Source organism: Bufo gargarizans, chromosome 2 (assembly GCF_014858855.1).
Source record: "Bufo gargarizans isolate SCDJY-AF-19 chromosome 2, ASM1485885v1, whole genome shotgun sequence".
Lineage (NCBI taxonomy): Eukaryota > Metazoa > Chordata > Amphibia > Anura > Bufonidae > Bufo > Bufo gargarizans.
The window spans coordinates 88,997,025-89,017,868 of record NC_058081.1 but is presented as its reverse complement, the minus strand read 5'-3'; the positions used below and the strand labels follow the sequence as shown (position 1 = coordinate 89,017,868).

At 41.8% G+C, this 20,844-nt stretch overlaps 1 protein-coding gene across 2 annotated transcripts in view; it reads right to left on the bottom strand.

Moving 5' to 3' along the window:
- ANTXR1 (ANTXR cell adhesion molecule 1) overlaps positions 1-20,844 on the bottom strand; it is a 207,805-nt gene that overhangs the window by 96,264 nt on the left and 90,697 nt on the right. For both annotated transcript variants that reach the window (XM_044279268.1, XM_044279269.1), the window contains one exon: positions 20,797-20,838. In XM_044279268.1, coding sequence (XP_044135203.1) covers positions 20,797-20,838 — 42 coding nt within the window. The remainder of the gene's footprint in view (positions 1-20,796; positions 20,839-20,844) is intronic.

Below are 20,844 nucleotides of genomic sequence, written 5' to 3'. Positions count from 1 at the left end.
TGATGCCGAATGTAAGTCTCACATATAATGCTGGCATAGAAAGACTGATTTCTGGCTGACAAAGCAGATACTGTGGGAATCCTGTAGTCACAGCAGAACTGAACTAGAACTTGTTTTTCTTGTTCAATCACCCAAAAATCCTAAAAATGGTTCTCTACTTACAGTTTAATATTTTTTTTGGTCTTGGCAAGATGTGAACAAAAAGCCAATCCCTAGTTATTTAAAATACAAGTATGCAGAAAAATATACCAGGACCAAAAAGAACGTTTGAAGACCTGTTGTGTGTTCTGCATCTCAATTCATATATGTGGACATCTAGAAGAAAAACAGGAAGGGTTTGATCTGCTTCCCTGCTGGGTTTTAGGTCCATTGTGCACATTCTTCACATAAAAAAAAAACAACTATCTGGGGACAGATACCTTTTAATTTAACCCTTTGTCACCAAATCTGGACGCACAGTGTGTAAGCAATTGCCACATGCAGATCTCCTGATGGTGTTTTCAGACACTTCAGAGCAGGACGCTAATGAGTTATGAGGTTTTTCTCCACACCCTCTCCATTCTATTAAACCTTCTCCTCATCTGTTTCTAATCTGTAAACCTAACTCTATTTTCCCTTCTGTAACAAGAAGTGGAAACTGTTGACTTTCTTAATTTTTTTTCCTTTCTCGTTGATATCTGGCACAGCGTTTACTCCAAGAAACTCATTTTTCATTTTATGCATTGTAAACTTTTCAGATTTCTTTGTATTACAGCACACAAGAAGTACCTAAAATATCAAATTCGAAATATACAAATACAGATGTAAAAGGTTTTGGGTAATGACAGAATGCAAAGTAAAATAAATGGATGCATCTCATAGGAAACCTTGAAATGTGATGAATAACTGGATACATGTATGAAACAGTGGATCCTTGCTACGGATGTGTGCATACTTACCTTTCCTCCTGGACTCGAAATATTCAAAGATGATGCAAGATAACCAGCCTAAAAAAATATACGATTTTGCAATACTCTGTTGGGAGTTCTTTATGCTATATGTGTCTATATGTGGCCAATCAGTGGTTGTGATGTGATATGCAGCCTCTCAAGGGTTTTGCTAGCATGTCACAATATTGTATTAAAAGAGGACCTGTCACCTCTCCAGACATGTCAGTTGTAGTAACTACTTGCATTACACATATAATCATAGTCAGACACACCATCTACTGAAGGGGTCAGCAACTTTCGGCACTCCAGGTGTTGTGAGACTACAACTCCCAGCATGCAAATTTGCAAGTCTGTTCTTGGAACTTCCACAAAATTGAATAGAGCATGCTAGGAGTTGTAGTTTCACAACACCTGGAGTGCCGGAGGTTGCTGATCCCTGATGTACAGGAAACACCCTGCAGTGCCTTTACTGCAGACTGCTGGCAATTGTTTGTAAACTTCTAGCAGGAATAATACAGTCATAAAAATAGATGCTCCAGAAATGTTAATGCACAGGGAAGGCAGGTAGGTACTAAAGACGACATGTCAGGAGAGGTGACAGGTCCTGTTTAATTTGGAGTCCTTGGCCAAATTTCCCGAATAGTAACAGTGGACACATCTGTACCTAGTGTGTCTACTCTATGGGCATCAGGGTTAAACGAGATTTTACAATTTTGCTTAAAAAAAGCTGAGCTGACTATACAGGTAGAAACATAGAAACATAGAAACATAGAATGTACCTGGAACTGACAATCAAGAAGGAGAAGGAGGGACTGACAGAGAAAACAGGAAGGGCAAGAGTGCACAGAGAGGCTTGGGCCCGCACTTGGTGCACTTAACTGCTCATTTGCATAGTGATTAAAAGTATTTTTTTCCCAGGATGAAGCAACAAATTGCAAAGTGAAAGGTATCATTACATTAAGCTGAGATGGTCCTACAAGGCATTGTGCCTGGTTTATCGCTGAATTTCATAGTGACAACTTCCCTTACATACATACACAGACTTGATCCTCCGGACTGAGAGACACTCTTCTTTGCAGCCACTCTCTACTCCAGTTTATTTAAAGAGATCTCAAGAATGATGTAATTGAAAACACCTTTCTAAACCTATATAAATAGTTAAAAAACGTGAACCCGCGCTGACTAATTGAGTATCAGACAATACTGTATTATTATAAGGCACACTAAAATACACTTGCCTTTCAAGCTGTAGGGTGAGTCATTTTTTCTTTGATCTCCTCCAAAGAGATATATAGGAACTGATCCAAAAGTTTCAGCTTCTTCTAACCTCAACGTGTGGCTCCGGCCGGTAGCACGCAGGTGCAGGGAGAAGCTACTCTGTAACCATGAAGACGGGTATTCAGTGTGACGTCACACGCTCTACGGGTGCACTGCATGTATCCCTGATGAAGGAATCCGAGTATTCCGAAACGCGTTAGGGGAAGTGTGGACTCAGGAGGCACCCGTAGAGTGTGTAACGTCACACTGAATACCCGTCTTCTTGGTTACAGAGTAGCTTCTCCCTGCACCTGCGTTCTACCAGCCGGAGCCGCACGTTGAGGTTAGAAGAAGCTGAAACTTTTGGATCAGTTCCTATATATCTCTTTGGAGGAGATCAAAGAAAAAAAGACTCACCCTACAGCTTGAAAGGCAAGTGTATTTTAGTGTGCCTTATAATAATAGAGTATTGTTTGATACTCAATTAGTCAGCGCGGGTTCACGTTTTTGAACTATTTACAGTGTATATATATTATAGGGGGTACTGGCAGTCTACCCAGTTATTTGTGTACCCAGCAGCGACAAAATTGAATCTTGTGGCTTCCAAGGACGGCAGCGCCGGGATCATCTAACTCTTTGTAGTTTGAATACATGTATAAACCTGACAGCCCCTTCAAGGGGAAGCTTTTATGGGAGTTCTGAAAACAGCTGAGTATGTGTGCATATTGGGAGTTGTAGTTTCACAACAGCTAGAAGTCTGGAGGTTGCTGACCACTGCTCTATTTATATATGAAATTGGTTGGTTAGAGAAAAGGTGAAGTTAAAAAGGTTTCCCAACTCTTTACAACTGAAGACCTATCTTCAGGATAGGTCATCAATATCTGATTGGTGGGGGTCCGACACCTGGGACCACCACCGATCAGCTGCTTGAAAAGGCACCAGCATTCCTGTGAGCGCCGCGGCCTTCACTCAGCTTACCAGTTACTGCGCCGTACATTGTATTGTGGCTGTGCTTGGTATCTTGCTCAGCCCCATTCACTTCTATTGGGTTGAGCTGTTTCTAGGCCATGTTTGAACGTGATGTCACTGGCCTTGGAAAAGTTGAAAGAAGGCTGCGGAGCTACTGTGATCACTGGTGCCTTCTCAAACAGTTGATCGGTGGGGATCCCAGGTGTCGGACCCCCACCTATCAGATACTGATGACCTATCCTGATGATAGGTCATCAGTTGTAAAGTCTCAGAAAACCCCTTTAATACTTTTTTGGAGCAATTATCTGGTTTAGAAAACTGTTTTTTAAATATCCAATTTGTGGATTTTGAATTAATACCTGCTCAGTTCAGATATTTTACTTTCTATCAGAGTGGAGAGCAGTTGCAAATACTGTTTGTCAATCTGGATGATCTGGCATTTCTATGAAGACTAAACATGAAGAAAGTTTAGAAAAATTTGATTTGGCACATGGAGTAGTTGTGCTGCGGGCGGGTTGCGGCCATGCTGTGGTGAAGAACCACGCAGCCAATTAGCACACAGCTGCTTTTCATTTAATAATGAAGACCGCACCAGTCAATCTTCATTGTTAATGGCCGCTCTGCATTAAACAGGGGCTGTTTCTGGTATGAGGTTTGGCTTGTTAGGTGAGGGGACAATACGCATATTATTGATGTTCTGACCTGCAATCTCCTGCAGGTTATTTGAAAGTAAACACAGTATATTAATCAGCTTTGGCATACCCACTTCTCAACCCCAGCGCTCTCCTGTCCTACAGGTGGGAGCCCTTCTTCTACCATCTGCTTTACTCCTTTTCCACATCATCTAATATCGATAAGAATTTGTAATCAGGAATATCCAGCTCCTCCTCTATCTTCATCTTGCTGACTTTTCTAGGTCATGGAGACTTTGAAGGATGATTTGGAAGAAGTAAAGCCAGCAAAAGATGAGGATTGTCATCCTTAAGACCTGGCCCCCCCAGGTGCAGACTGTATGGTATTGGTTGGCACGAAGGCAGTGGAATAATAAAGGCTTCAATCAAATTGGTATTGAATTACATATCTTAGTTAACGGCTGATGTAGGAGTAAGTAAATGTAGGAATAAATAAATAAAACTGATCACTTCACTTCACTCAACACTAATGAAGATGAAGACCACTAATTTGTGCTTTATTTTACTCCATGGTAGCATTCCAGGGGGATTAAACACTTGTGGTTAGTCCCAGCCACAACACCTTATGATCAACTTATATGGGGGGCTCTTCTAACAAAAAGGGAATGTCTAAAGTATGGAATATTTTTGGAAGTTATTAGTCTACAAATATAAAATACACAAAATTATTTTTAAATTGTGCCCTTCTTCTATGGTTCAGATGTGTTTTATCTTCATCTGGACCATGGAAGAATAATCTAAAGCATTATATAGAAGTTCCCGCTCTGAAGTCTTGTTACGTAATTCAGTTTCATGAAAAACATTAAATACTACACTTTGGACACAATATAGTCTGTATGGAAACATCAGATGTGGAGATCTTGGTTTGGACAGGAATGTAGTAGAGAAATTAATGTGTCCACATGTGGGATCTGGGTGTCTATGCGGCTCCTCCGGCAAGCCAACCAACACTATGAAAATTATACTTCAGATAGTGGGATCTGGCTTGATGACAACTGTTCACTGGAAATATAACTCTTTTACAGTAAAATGTGACTCTACATCTGTCACTGTAAAGACTATTATTATGATATTTTTTTCTTGCCTTCCTTCAGCAGTAAATATTCTGTAGGACTTTCCACATCTATGTTATTCAGATTATTGGTTGTCTGAAATATTAGAAAAGTTACCAATATTCCCAGATGCAGATTTCTTTCTCCAGCATCCTTCTTCCTCTGTATGGTGATGTGCAGGTCTACGACACATGGCCAATATTTTTGTTCTCAGGAGGATAAGCCACTACCAGAGAAGTGTCTGGAGGTGGCTTTTTCCTCTCTCTATATTTAGGACACATCCACGCTCAGCCCTCCTGGCCAAGAGTGAAGAGCATTTACAAAGAGAATTGCCCACTCTGGTGGACCTGTTCCATACTGCATTACACAAACAACCCTCTGGTTAAAATGTGAGCTGTGCAATGCTTAGTTTTCCCTGTGGTGGTGCTACGGGGAAATGGAATACTTATATCTACAATTTCCTACAGATTTGATCTGATTGCTAGGATCAGTTTATTGTCAAGTGAACCCTTGTAACAAGTAGGGAAAAAGTTAAGAAATGTTTTAAGGAATGCTTACATTGTTTGCATTACTATTGTAACCTTTATTAGAAACAGACACGGAATGACCACTTTAAGAGATACATCTATTTAGTAGCACATTAGGAGTACTTTGGCCTTCATTACTGCAGCAATTATTCACATAGATTCCATTAGGTGTTGAAATCATTCTACAGGGATATTGGCCCAAGCAGACAGGATAGCTTCTCATAGTTGTTGAAAATTAGATGGGTTGAGGTGCTGGCCCAATCTGAACAGCCTATTGTAACTCATTCCAGAGATGCTCCATAGGATTAAGATCTCAGACTGTGAAGACCAGCGAATCAAAGAAAAATGTCTGTCATGTTCCTGGAACCAATCTATTACTCCACCTCCACCAGCCTGATTGTTGATGCCTGACAGGAAGGGTTCATTGATAGTGATGGACGAACATCGGCCGGGACATTTCACTTACATGGACAGCGCAATCAAATATTTGCGAACCGCGCGTTCGTGGCGGGCCCCAAGACTTTAATGGCAGGCGAACCTGAAAAACCTTCAGGTCATATTTGCAGCCACCAAATACTTACAAGAAGTGCACAGATAGTCCTACAACATAGACAGTGTCATACCAAAGGGGGATCATTGGCAAAATTTCCCACAAAAAATCTGTATTTTAATCAGGGGCCATTTTTATGCGTCTTAAAGGGAAACTCTCAAAAATGTGCCCTGCTGGAGCCTAGAAAATGTTTATTTTAGGCCACAGGAGTACAGGCCCCAAAAATTAGACATTCACCTGACAGAAAATAACTTGTGTTGATGTGGCTGGAGGTACATTAGTCGGTCACTGGATACAAATTTTACTGTCGGCCAGTAGAGGCCCCAAAAATTAAGCATTCACCTGACAGAAAAGGCCTTTTATGCTGCTGTATATACATAGGACAAGGACCATTCTTTGTTCTGGGTGGTGGTGGATATTTGTGGGCTGGCATGAGGAAATTCAATTACACGTGGTCGTTACAGGTGTTGAATTCCTCAGAGATCCATGCCTTATTCATTTTTAGAAATGTGAGGTAATCCACACTGTCGTGAGCTAGGCAAGTGCGCTTATCGGTCATGATCCCCCCTTGCTGCGCTAAACGTCCTTTCGGACAGGACACCCGAAGAGGGGAAATCCAAGAGTTCCATGGCAAATTGTGCCAGCTCTGGCCACAGGTCAAGCTTGCACACCCAGTAGTCTAGGGGGTTCCTCACTTCTCAGAGCATCCACATCTGCCGTTAACCCGATGTAGTTGGTCTAGGCGTTCCCTGAGGCTGGATCCGGAGGGAGGCTGTCGATGGGTTGGATGCAAGAATGATCTCATATCCGAAGTGACCAACACATCTTCAAACCACCCTCTTCTTGCAGGCGCGGTAGGATTGGTACCCGCACCTGTTTTGCTGTGGGTAAAAATTCCTCTGCCGGTGCCCGCAACAGCAGAATGCAGCATCTCTCGCAGCAAGGCCTGGAAATGCTGCATTCTGACAGCTCTTTGTCATGCTGGTAACATGTCAGCCATTTGTTTGTACCGGGGGTCTAAGTACGTTGCCACCCAGTACTGGTCCTTGTCCTTTATGCTTTTTATACGGAGGTCCCTCTTCAAACACTGGAGCATGAAGGCCCCCATTTGCACAAAATTGGGAGCAGTGGAGCACCCTGGCTCCTGCTCATCGCCCAGGAGAATGTCGTCCTCGGGCTCCAACCCCCATCCATGGACAACACCAGACATAACCGAAAAGTTTAAAGTCCCCCTCAAAGCCTGCTCTACTTGCTCCTTCTCCTCCTCCCCCAGCCACCATCCTCCTCTGACTCCTCTTCAGACTCCTGTTCACTTTCTCAGATGGAGTAGCCTCCCTGGGAATTCATTCAGCATTGCGACATCCTCATTTTCTAGCTCCTGCTCCTCGACGGCTTGATCAATGACACGACACAATGCACGTTCCAGAAAGAAGGCGTAATGTACGATGTCACTGATCGCGCCCTGGCTGCGACTGACCATCAAATGGTCTGCATGCGTCGCGCAAGAGCAGCCACTGACGGGGTGAAAAGAAACCAAGCTCCCCAGAACCTGTCCTGCTGCAGAGTTCGGACAGGTAGTCGTTAACGGCGCGTTGCTGCTGGAGCCGCCTATCAAGCATATTCAAGGTGGAGTTCCAGCGTGTCAGGCTGTCACAAATCAGACGTCTGACGGGCAGGTGGTGTCGCCACTGAACTTCAGCAAGGCGAGCCATGGCCGTGTAAGATCTTCTAACGACTAAGTTCAGAATGTCTGCCTTGCACGGCATGTGTGTCATTTTGCCCTGTTTCAGCGCGCTCAGCAGATTGGCACCGTTGTCGCACCCCACTTTACCAACTGTCAAATTGAGCGGGGTTAGCCACTCATCGGCCTGTTACCGCAGAGCTAAAAGCAGTGCAGGACCGGTGTGGCTCTTGGCTTCCAGCCACAACATCTGCAGCACAGCATGGCAATGTCTCACCTGGCACGTCGAATAGGTTCTGGGTAGCTTGGGGGGTGCAGCGGAAGAGGCGGTAGCAGTGGAAAAGGAGGAGTCAACCGAGGAAGATACAGGGAATATCAAACCCCCTTAATCAGTATTTTGTGGAAGTAGGTATATCACACCCCTAAATATTTTTTTGCCACAACAGTTATATCATACCACCCTGTTTATTTTGGGGCAAAATGTATATCGCAGTCCTCAATCAGTATTTTGTGGAAGAAGGTATATCACACCCCTTAATCAGTTTTTTTGGGGGGCAACAGGTGTATCACACCCGTTGCAAATAGTTGTTCCAATAGCGCTTGTCCCTCTATATAGATTATGTATTGCAGCAGAACCGCACACAACTGCTGCACAATACAAATGCACTATATGCATTCTATGTTAGAAAGTATATTATAGGTATATCACATCCCTCAATAAGTTTTTTGGGGGGCAACAGGTATATCACACCTATTGCAATTAGTTGTTCCAATAGCATTTGTCCCTCTATATAGCTGCGGTATCGCAGCAGAACCGCGCACAACTGCTGCACAATACAAATGCACTATAATATAATTTCTATGTTAGAAAGTATATTATAAGTATATCACACCCCTCAGTAAGTCTCACCTATCGATAACACACCTATACCAGTCCTTAAAAAGACTTTTGTGGCCCTATTAGCTAGCGTTTGGTGTCCCTAACAGACTGTCCCTGCTTTACAAAGCAACCTCTCCCTACACTGGCAAAACACAAAATGTAAAATGGCTGCCAGATCGGGTTCTGTGATAGGGTGGGGTGTGTCCATGTGCTGAAACCTCTCAATTGGCTGTCTTGTCCCACCTGATGGATGTGTCATGGGTCAAAGTTCGGAGCAATGCACATTGGTGGACATCAGCATATGTTCGCATGTTCGGCGAATTGCGAACGCGCAAAGTTCACCGTGAAAAGACCGCAGGGCGACCCGCAAGGCCATCTCTATTCATTGATTCACGCTGCTTGTGCCAAATTCTGACCCCTCTATGAGCATGGTGTAACAAAAATCTGGATTCATCTGACCAGGCAATGTTTTTCCACTGCTCTACGTTCCAATATTTGCAGTCTTTTGTCCACTGGAGTTTTGCCATTCTGTTTCTCTTGGACAGCAATGGCACTTGAACGGGTCATCTGCTGTTATAGCCCTCCCGTGTTAGGGAACAAAAGGTTGTGTATTCGGGTGTGATAGTTAGAGCACCAACATTGTATCTGGATGCCGTTTGCTTGACTGTGAGCTGCCTGTTATTTAGAATGATTCTTGGCATCCTTCTGTGAGCACTTTTGTCAGTGAGTTGTTTACATCCACAGGATCCCCTTTTGCTAAATGTTTTTCCTTGACCACACCATTCTCGTAACACTCTCAACACAGCTTCATGAAAAAAAAAAAAGTTTTTAAAAAACTGGCCCTGGCTAGGCTAGGACCAGTGACCATGCCTCATTAAAAAATTGCCCAAAATGCTTGATTCTATTCTAATGTTGATTCATACTGAATCTAATCCATAAAATACTTTATTCACTCGATTTTATGCTGCACTCCAGGGTCACTTGCCTAATTTCCCTACAGGAAAGCCCTAATTGTGAAAGGGCAAGTGTCTCTAGTAATGTGGCCATTCAGTGTATAATAAGTAATAGAGATGAGTAAAGTTATCAAAAATTTGAATTGGCTGCTTTGCCGCAGTCCACAAAGAAATTCAATTTGTTACAAATTAATTGGTCACAAATCTCATTCCATTGTATGTAGCGGATGTAGTGACAACAAAGAAAGGCGATCGCGCAGAACCCCCCCTTCCTCTGTCATTGAACCCCTCAGATGCCACGTTCAACGCTGATCGCGGTTTCTGACAGTCACATTGAGGCTGTTCAGGGGTAAATCAGGGGTTAAAAAAAACATGCTCAACTCATCCATTTACTCGCGGAGAGGCCACCTCAGCCATCATGATTGAAGAAAACGCGCCAAATCTCTCTTGATGACGTCATTACGCTGGGTGGAAGTGGTGACGTCACATGGCAGTGCACGTGAGATTTGGCTCGTTTTCCTCAATTGACAGCCTCTCTGCGAGAAAATTAAAGAGGTGAGTATGTATTTTTGTTTTACCACCATTTCAGCAAAAAAAAATTCATTACCACGAAGCACCTGGAAATTCAAATTTGTGGCAAATCACATTTTTCCTGAAATTCAGATTGAAGTTAACTTTGTTTAACTTTGATTTGTTTAACACCAATGGGGAAGACCGGATGGTGGGAATATTCTTTAAAAAAAAAATTAAAATTAAAGTGACATAAAAAAAATGAAAGGAGAGTGTAATGACAACAGATAAAAAAGTTATCCTTAGGCTGAGTTCACACGGGCTTGTCCGGATTAGGTCCGGATGCGTCCCGATGTATTGCGGCAAACCCGCGTGATTAGGTATGCAATTGCAGTCAGTTTTGACTGCGATTGCATTCCGATGTTCAATTTTTATCGCGCGGGTGCAATGTGTTTTGCACGCACATGATAAAAAACCGACTATGGTACCCAGACCCGAACTTCTTCACAGAAGTTCGGCCTTGGGATCGGTGTTGTGTAGATGTTATTATTTTCCCTTATAACATGGTTATAAGGGGAAATAATAGCATTCTGAATACAGAATGCTTAGTAGGTGATCAATTGAGGGTTAAAAAATAAAAATAAAAATTAACTCACCTTCTCCTCTTGATCGCATAGTTCCCGGTCTCTTTACTTCTTAATGATGAATTACCGGCTAGGACCTGTGGTGATGTCAGATCACATGCTCCAATCACATGGTCCATCACTGTGGTGATGAACCATGTGATTGGAGCATGTGATCTGACGTCACCACAGGTCCTAGCTGGTAGTTCATCATTAAAGAAGTAAAGAAGAGACCGGGAACTACGCGATCAAGAGGAGAAGGTGAGTTAATTTTTATTTTTTTTTAACCCTCAATTGATCACCTACTAAGCATTCTGTATTCAGAATGCTATTATTTTCCCTTATAACCATGTTATAAGGGAAAATAATACAGTGAATAGACTGTCACCTAGCAACCATGCGTGAAAATCGCACCGCATCCGCACTTGCTTGCGATTTTCACTCAGTCCTATTCACTTCTATGGGGACTGTCCTGCGTTAAAAATGCAGAATATAGAGCATTCTGCGATTTTCAAGCATTGCAGAAGTGATGCGTGAAAAAAACCGCTCATGTACACAGCCCCATTGAAATGAATGGTGCCGGATTCAGTGCGGGTGCAATGCGTTCACCTCCCGCATTGCACCCGCGCGGAAATCTCGCCCGTGTGAACTCAGCCTTAGAGTTAAAAAAGCAAAAGGCATTAGGGGAATTTGCTTTTTTTAACTCTAAGGATAACTTTTTCATCTGTTGTCATTACACTCTCCTTTAATTTTATTTTTTTATGTCATTTTAACTTTCACCAGTCTACGATATCTCCTACAGTACCTGGAGGATGCAGATAATTTATGACAAGGTGCAGGCCTCGTCATAAATTAGACACATCCTCTGGCAGTGCCAGTTCCTAAGCTGAAATCTACAGCAGCCAGGAGTTTGTATAAATTTCAGTCTTCTTTTAAGCCAGTAAACTGGTATAAAAGAAGATAAATGTACCAGGCTCATTGGCCCTGCCCCTTCCCCACCCTCACCCCACCCACTTCTCTGGAAAGTGGTGAGGGCAATATAGAAATGGCACGAATTTTGAAACTTTTTTAAACCTTAAAACTGGCTGGGGGAGTGATATAAATCCCCCCCCCCCCCCCCAAGGGGCCCAGATTAACTAATCCTATAGATGGTGTTAGGCTGTCTAGACCTGCACCACATTAATCACAGTGGCTCGGGCAGGATGAAAATCTGATTCAGAGACCCAACTATTGGTTGGCTTACTTTGAGGCAGGTTTTCAAGCCAGAATTGTGGGCCAGTTTTGTCACAAAATGACACTTCATAAGCCCGCCACCTTTCCAGAGAAGCTCCACCCCTTTTGCCGCTTGGTGCCTCTTTTTAGACAGATTTACACATTAGTAAATCTGGGTCAATGTTTGCTGATAAGGGTGACTATACACATTAGATAGAAAAAGATTTATGGCTGAACAATTGATTGTCTGGTGAAGGATGGTTACGTCGTCACAGCGGTACATAGTTTAGTTCATAGCTGACCATTACAGTCATTCAAACTGATCATACTATATACAGTCATAAACATACTGCAATATATGCAGTCAAGTACTAGTGACTAACGGACAGGCTGTCATCAGTAAGCTAAAATTAAAGCTAATAAATTATGGTTTTGGTTGATTTGTCCGTTTTGGTCAAATTTAGATTAATGTGTATACTCCATCCAAAAGAAAAGAGATCTAAGCATTCAAGGAGACATGACAATCGAAAGTTGTGTGTATATAAAGACCAACATTGTCAATCTTTTGACATTTTCTGTATTTCATTTTGGGGTAGATGTGCTAGATCATAAAAACTTGTGCTCTTATGCTCTGCCAGAACAGCCTACCAGATGATTTGAACGCTAGTGTGGAACTAGCCTTACTCAGGTATTCAGTCTATAACTTAAAAGGCTTTTGGAAAATTTCTATGTCTTAGTATCTTGTTGGTTTGAGGTGTCTTATAGGCCAGGCAACGCTCCTCTGCAAAAGAGCTCTCCTTCCAAATGGATAAATAATCTGAACCTCTGATGCCACCAGATATAAGGTAGTTTTCCCATAAGTCAATGATTGACCATTTAAACAGACCTTAAATCATAACTGGAATAATAGCTAAGCCAGCATCTCATCTGCAGACAGCTGTTTTGGGGTTATTGCACCTCATCAGAGCATAGCAGGGAGCACAGGGTACTATTTCTCCTTATGGACAGCGCCTATTCAGCTTGAGGGGTCTTATAGGCCAGGCAACGTGCCTCTGGAGAGAAATATTACCCTCTGCATCCTGACCAAGGCATCTCACCTAGCTAAGCTAGCACTCTATGCTCTTTACTGATGAGGGGCAATCATCCCAAAATAGCTGTCTGAAGATAAGATGCTGGCTTAGCTATTATTCGAATTATGCTTCAGGGCCTGTTTAAAAGGCCTGTTTAAAATGTGGGATAGACAGTGAATATGCATATACAAGATTTTCTGGATGTTTAATCATTGCAGATTGTGTATGAATATAATCATCTACCGCTATTCATTCTGTGTAAAAGCATAAAGAGTACTTTCCAGAAATGATCTTTTATAGATGGTTTATGTTGTCTATCAGATGCTGTTTGACCTAGTTCTGCCTGTCCGATCTTGCTTCTTACTTGAGCTGAAGGGGAAAATCCATGAGGGAATCTGGAATAAACGCTGCTTATTCAGCACTGGCTTCTAATTAAAACATCTGTGCTAATGATAAAGTGGAGAAGAACTGCCGGCAGCCATAGGGTATAATAAGTTCAAGCAGCCACAAGCTTACACAGAAACAAAATATATTTTTAGTTAAGAAAGGCTGCACGTCATGTGCACATAAATATTTGTATGTTTGTTTTCTGGAATGATAAGGCTTAGGGGTCAAAAATAGTGAAGCTCTCCAAGTATTAATGGCTTTTTAGAAGATGTTCATTAGCTGAAGTAACATCTGTAAAAAAAAAGTTCTAGCAAGTCTAACAATATGTCTGGATATTCCAAAACCTAAAATATCAAACAGCAGGGGCCCAAGCACATCATATGCAATGTACAAAATGCATACAGTAATACATAGGGGTAAAAAAAAATCAATAGATATAATGTAACCGGCGTAAGGGAACTATGGAAAGTGGATTGCCATCCGTAGATATGACCCTAGATGCCCTAACAGACCTGACCCAAAAAGGGTGACCTCATACACGATCCTCATAAAGTGTTTTGAAAAAGTATTCACACCTTGAACTTTTCCAAAATTTACACTCACAAACTTAAATGTGTTTTATTAGGATTTTATGTGATAGACAAACACGAAGTAGCAACTATGTGTGACGTGGAAAGGTGGAAGCTTTCAAAATGTTTAATAAATAAAAATCTGAAAAGTGTGGTGTGAATTTGTATTCAGCTCCTGTACTCTAATACCCCGAAATAAAATGCCTTCATAAGTCAACAAATTTGTAAATAGAATTCATCTACCACTACCTACAGCTGTTCTGTGAAGGCCTCAGAGGTTTGTTAGAGAACATTAGAGGGATAAAGTTGTGGAGAAGTGTAAAGCAGGGTTAGGTTATAAAAAAAATATCCTAAACTCTGAACATCTCACAGAGCACTGTTCAATCCATCATCTGATAATGGAAGGAGTATGGCACAATTGCAAACCTATCAAGACATGGCTGTCCACCTAAACCAACAGCCTGGGCAAAAAGAACACTGCCAAGAGGCCTATGGTCACTCTAAAGGAGCTTCAGAGATCCACAGCTCAGGTGGGAGAATCTGTCCACAGAACAGCTATTAGTCATGTACTCAACAAATCTGGCCTTTATGGAAGAGTGGCAAGAGGAAAGCCATAAAAAGTCCCATTTGCAGTTTGCCAAAAGCCATGTAGAGGACACAGCAAACTTCTGAAAGAATTTGCTCTGGTCAGATAAGACCAAAGTTGAACTTTTTGGCCTAAATGCAAAACACTATGTGTGGCAGAAAACTAACATTACACTTCACCCTGGGCACCATTCCCACCGCGAAAATTGGTGGTGGCAGCATCATGCTGTGGGGATGCTTTTCTTTAGCAGGGACGGGGAAGCTGGTCAGAGTTGATGGGAAGAGGGAGCTAAATACAGGGCAAACCTGGAGGAAAATCTGGTAGAGGATGCAAAAGACTTGAGACTAGGGCAGAGGTTTACCTTGCAGCAGGACCACGACCCTAAACATCCAGCCAGATCTACAATGGAATGGTTTAGATCAAAGCATATTCATTTGTTCGAATGGCCCAGTCAAAGTCCAGACCTAAATCCCATTTAGAATCTGTGGCAAGACTTGAAAATTGCTGTTCACAGATGCTCTCTATCCAATCTGACTGAACTTGAACTATTTTGCAAAGAAGAATAGGCAAACATTTCAGAATCTAGATGTGCAAAGCTGGTAGAGACATACCCCAAAAGACTTGCAGCTGTAATTGAGGTCCTAGGTTCGAATCCAACCATGGACAACATCTGAATGGAGTTTGTATGTTCTCAGTTTGCGTAGGCTTCCTCCGAATACTCTAGTTTCCTCACACATTCCAATAACATACTGATAGGGACTCTAGGCTGTGAGCCCCATTGGGGAAAGCTGGATATTAATGTCTCTAAAGCGCTGCAGAATATGTCAGCTCCGAACAGAGTCTAAAGGTGAATTTACACATACCAAAAATCTGCCAGATTATCGGGAACGACTGTTCCTGCGAACACTTGTTCTCCAAAATCTGCCTGTGTAAATGTGCCGCTGATCACCCGCTGAACGAGGCAAAACACTCGTTCATCGGGTGAAACTGTCGTTAGTGCAGGCACATCAATCATTTTTTCTGGGCAGCAGATCGTGTGGTCTAAACAGTGATCTACTGCCCAGAAACAATGATTCTGTAGGGGGACGAGGGATCGCTATAGAGATCCCCCATCCTCATACTGTGGAGGAGACTGCTGCATGTAAATACAGAAGTCTCCTTCCTGTGGAGCTGACTGCCAGGAAGGAACGCTTCCTTCCCCACAATCGGCTGTAACATTGTGCAGTGTAAACCTTCCTTTACAGATCCTCTGTGATGTAGTGTGAACATGGCCTTATTGGATACAGTAGAAGAAACATCAAGACATTCCATTCCCTTTGCTTTCAGATAAAATACTAACTACTAGACTTTGTATTAGGGGATGAAATAAGACAATTTTCTTTAAGTAAGGGCATTTACAAGACCACAGCTGATAAGTTGTGCTTATTCCACAGGAAGACCAAAATAACTTCAAAGAATCTAAAGGCTAAACAAGAAAACAACAGAAATCCAGCTACAGCACATGTTTTTGGAGATCAGACCCCGACACCAGACATAGGTCAAGTACAGGACCTGATACACACTTCTGCGGATGTCTACAGTGGACACATAGGGCTGGTTCTTCACCAATAACGTTGATTTCATCAGGCTGTGGTCTACAAACTAGACCAAATATACACTGCATATTAATGCTTTGCAACTCACACCTCGTGCATTTGAATGGACGCTAATTTCGGTATTGCTTTAGCATTTTTATGCCCATTACTATAGCTAGTGGGACTATAAGGTGAATCATATTACTTTCCTAAAGGTCAAAATTTAAATTCATCGTATAAAACATCTGAAAAATGTGCATCAGGTGGGATTTTTGAGTAAAGCTTCCAATATTCTATTTTATACATATGTCATCTATTTCCTTCATATGGAGCTGCATTCCCTGTGTTTGCCTTTTGCAGGCACACCCATCTAAGCACAACATAATGGGAGGATTAATGACTAATGCCCCCTAATGGTTAGAATAGATACCTTTTATCCCAGGAATGTGTGAGGTGCTGTGAGGACAGGGTTGATAAAAATAAAAATCCTACCACAAACAAGCATGTCCTCCAGATGCTGAGGATGCTGTCATCTCAGGTCATGTCCATACCCAATACCCCCGTCATGCCCCTTTGAATTTAACTCCCTCCACAAGGTTACAAAATATCATCTGGTTTCTTTATGCTCCATGTCCTATAAAATAATCCAATTAAAATATTTCCAGCCAGAATCCCTATATGAGAAATGCTAAGGCAGCCAGGCAAAATGAGAATTAAATGTTCAAAGAGATCAGTGAGTTTTAACCCCTTAAGGACTCGGCCCTATTTCACCTTAAGGACTTGGCCATTTTTTGCAAATCTGACCAGTGTCACTTTAAGTGCTCATAACTTTAAAACACTTTGACTTATCCAGGCCATTCTGAGATTATTTTTTCATCACATATTGTACTTCATGACATTGCATAAAAAATTACCTAATTTACCCAAAATTTGGAAAAATTTGCAAATTTCAAAGTTTCAGTTTCTCTACTTCTGTAATACATAGTAATACCCCCCAAAATTGTGATGACTTTACATTCCCCATATGTCTACTTCATGTTTGAATTATTTTGGGAATGATATTTTTTTTTTTGGGGATGTTAAAAGGCTTAGAAGTTTAGAAGCAAATCTTGAAATTTTTCAGAAATTTACAAAAACCCAATTTTTAGGGACCACTACAGGTCTGAAGTCACTTTGCGAGGCTTACATAATAGAAATCGCCCAAAAATGACCCCATTCTATAAACTACACCCTCAAGGTATTCAAAACTGATTTTACAAACTTTGTTAACCCTTTAGGTGTTGCATAAGAGTTATTGGCAAATGGGGATGAAAATTGAGAATTTCATTTTTTTGCCTAATTTTCCATTTTAACCCATTTTTTCCACTAACAAACCAAGGGTTAACAGCCAAACAAGACTGTATCTTTATTGCCCTGCCGTTTACAGAAACACCCCATATGTGGCCGTAAACTACTGTACGGCCACACAGCGGGGCGTAGAGTGAAAGGTGCGCCGTATGGTTTTTGGAAGCCAGATTTTGCTGGACTGGTTTTTAGACACTATGTCCCATTTGAAGCCCCCCTGATGCACCCCTAGAGTAGAAACTTCATAAAAGTGACCCCATCTAAGAAACTGCACCCCTCAAGGTATTCAAAACTGATTTTACAAACTTTGTTAACCCTTTAGGTGTTGCACAAGATGTAATGGAAAATAGAGATACAATTTTATAATTTCACTTTTTTGGCAGATTTTCCATTTTAATATTTTTTTTCCAGTTACAAAGCAAGGGTTAACAGCCAAACAAAACTCATTATTTATGGCCCTGATTCTGTAGTTTACAGAAACACCCCATATGTGGTCGTAAACCGCTGTACGGGCACACGGCAGGGCACAGAAGGAAAGGAATGCCATACGGTTTTTGGAAGGCAGATTTTGCTGGCCTGTTTTTTTTTTTACACCATGTCCCATTTGAAGCCCCCCTGATGCACCCCTAGAGTAGAAACTCCAAAAAAGTGACCCCATTTTAGAAACTACGGGATAGGGTGGTAGTTTTGTTGGTACTAGTTCAGGGTACATATGATTTTCGGTTGCTCTATATTACACTTTTAGTGCGGCAAGGTAACAAGAAATAGCTTTTTTGGCTTTTTTATTTATTTTTTATTTACAACATTCATCTGACAGGTTAGATCATGTGGTAATTTTATAGAGCAGGTTGTCACGGACGCAGTGATACCTAATATGTATACAATTTTTTTTATTTATGCATGTTTTATACAATGACTCCATTTTTAAAACCAAAAAAATGTTTTAGTGTCTCCATAGTCTAAGAGCCATCGTTTTTTCAGCTTTTGGGCGATTATCTTAAGTAGGGTCTCATTTTTTGCGGGATGAGATGACGGTTTGATTGGCACTATTTTAGGGTGCATATGATTTTTTGATCACTTGCTATTACACTTTTTGTGACGTAAGATGACAAAAAATGGCTTTTTTTACACCGTTTTTATTTTTATTTTTTACGGTGGTCCCCTGAGGGGTTAGGTCATGTGATATTTTTATAGAGCCGGTCGATACGGACGCGGCGATACCTAATATGCATACTTTATTTTTATTTATGTAAGTTTTACACAATGATTTCATTTTTGAAACAAAAAAAGATCATGTTTTAGTGTTTCCATAGTCTAAGAGCCATAGTTTTTTCGGTTTTTCGGCGATTATCTTGGGTAGGGTCTGATTTTTGCGGAATGAGATGACGGTTTTATTGGTACTATTTTGCCGTACATGCGACTTTTTTGATCACTTTTATTACCTTTTTTGGGAAGTAAGGTGGGCAAAATTTCAATTTTCTCATAGTTTTTATTTTTTTATTTTTATGGTAACATGACCATTTTATAGATCAGGTCGTTACGGACGCGGCAATACCTAATATGTGTAGTTTATTTTTTTTAATTCTGTGCTAAATGTGGTTTTTTTTCTTAACTTTTTTCACTTTTTTTACATTTTTTTGACCCAGACCCACTTGGTTCTTGAAGATCCAGTGGGTCTGATGTCTGTATAATACAGTACAGTACACCATATAGGGTTCTGTACTGTATTTTACTTACACTGAACAGATCTATGCCTTTAGCATAGATCTGTTCAGCACCATGGACAGCAGGACGCCTGAGAAGGGGAAGGGTGAGCACGGGGCTGTTGGGGGGCTGTCGGGGGGCTCTCTCCCTCTCCATTGGGGGGCTGCAAAGGCACAGCAGCCCCCCGATGGGAGAGGGAGGGAGCTCCCTGACCGATGACAGTTAACCTTTTCCATACAGCGGTCCATACGGACCGCGGTATGGAAAGGGTTAAACGGCTGACATCTGCACAGATGTCAGCCGTTTATACCAGGGTGTCAGCAATGTGCTGACACCCTGGTATAACCACTAGACGCCAACGAATTTTCAAGGGAAGGCGGGCGGGGGAACGCAATCCCGCCTGCCGCACCGCCCACCTCCCGCAATGCCCGCACGGGGATCAGAAACTGCAGAAATCGCAGCAAACCGCAGGTCTGAATTGACCTGCGGTTTGCGGCGATCGCCGATACGGGGGGGTCACATGACCCCCCCTGGCGTTGTGACAGGATGCCGGCTGAATGATTTCAGCCGGCATCCCGTTGCGATTAACCCCTGCGGCGCCGGAATATCTATTTAAAGTTAGGACGTACTGGTACGCCCGAGTCCTCAAGGACTCGGGAAATAGGGCGTACCGGTACACCCTACGTCCTTAAGGGGTTAAGATATTGTACGGTGCAAATTTACGCTGCTTCCCCCATATGGATGCTAGACAGCCCATTTTACGTCAAGATCACGTTACTTTATAATACAATTCTTTGTCTGAATGTCTATAAGAATATTTATATTTATTTGTCATATGTATATTCATCTGATTTCTACTTAAACAGACTTTCCGGGACCCAGCAGGAACCATCCTACCTTAATTAATTCTAACTTACCTGCAAAAGAAATTTTCCGATATACCTACGTCCTCAAAGTTGCATGGATCATGGCATATTTATTATATACAACACATGGGAATTTTGCAGAAATGCTGCCAGGGCCAGGCATGTTGGTGTATTTTATAAGACTAGTCATACAACGCAATGCAGTTGCAACTAATACTGTTCGGCATTTCATAAAGTTGGTGCAACCACACAATGAAAAATCAGACTTAAAAGTGACATGAAAACACTCTCAAATGATAAATGTCCCCCTATAATTGTAAGTTCTTGAGAACCTCTTTAAAGGAAATTTCCATATAAATGTATGGATGTAATTGTCATCACTATGCGAATACTGCGTGAAGAGAAAGTTCAAAAGACTTTAAATACAATTTTTATGTTGCCATTCAGCAAAGGGTTAGGAGGTTGTAACTCTTGACAAGGACATTCCCCCTCTAACCCTAAGTGGGAGAACTGTAATTTATGGGTATGATGAATGGTGGCCATAGGTTTGCCATGCTAATACTTTGTTACAACGGGTATGAACACAATAGTCTATGCATATTAATGTAAGATCTTGTGGTGTCATAGGTGCCTGGTTGTAGTCAGATACTGGATGCAGGAGAGGTGAACACAGACCACATCTATACCCTCATACAATCTATAGAGGCAGATAACAAACCCAACACTAGAGAGTATGAAATATAGGAGGTAGGACTGTTCTGGGAAAGCAAATATTTAACCAGTTATGACCCATAATAGATGTAAAATGCAGAAGCCAAAGAACATAGATCATTGAGGTGTAGTACATTGACTTTTTCTTACCTCACTGTCTTCTTCTGGTGGTGGGGGAGGTGCTTTGATCATCTAAAT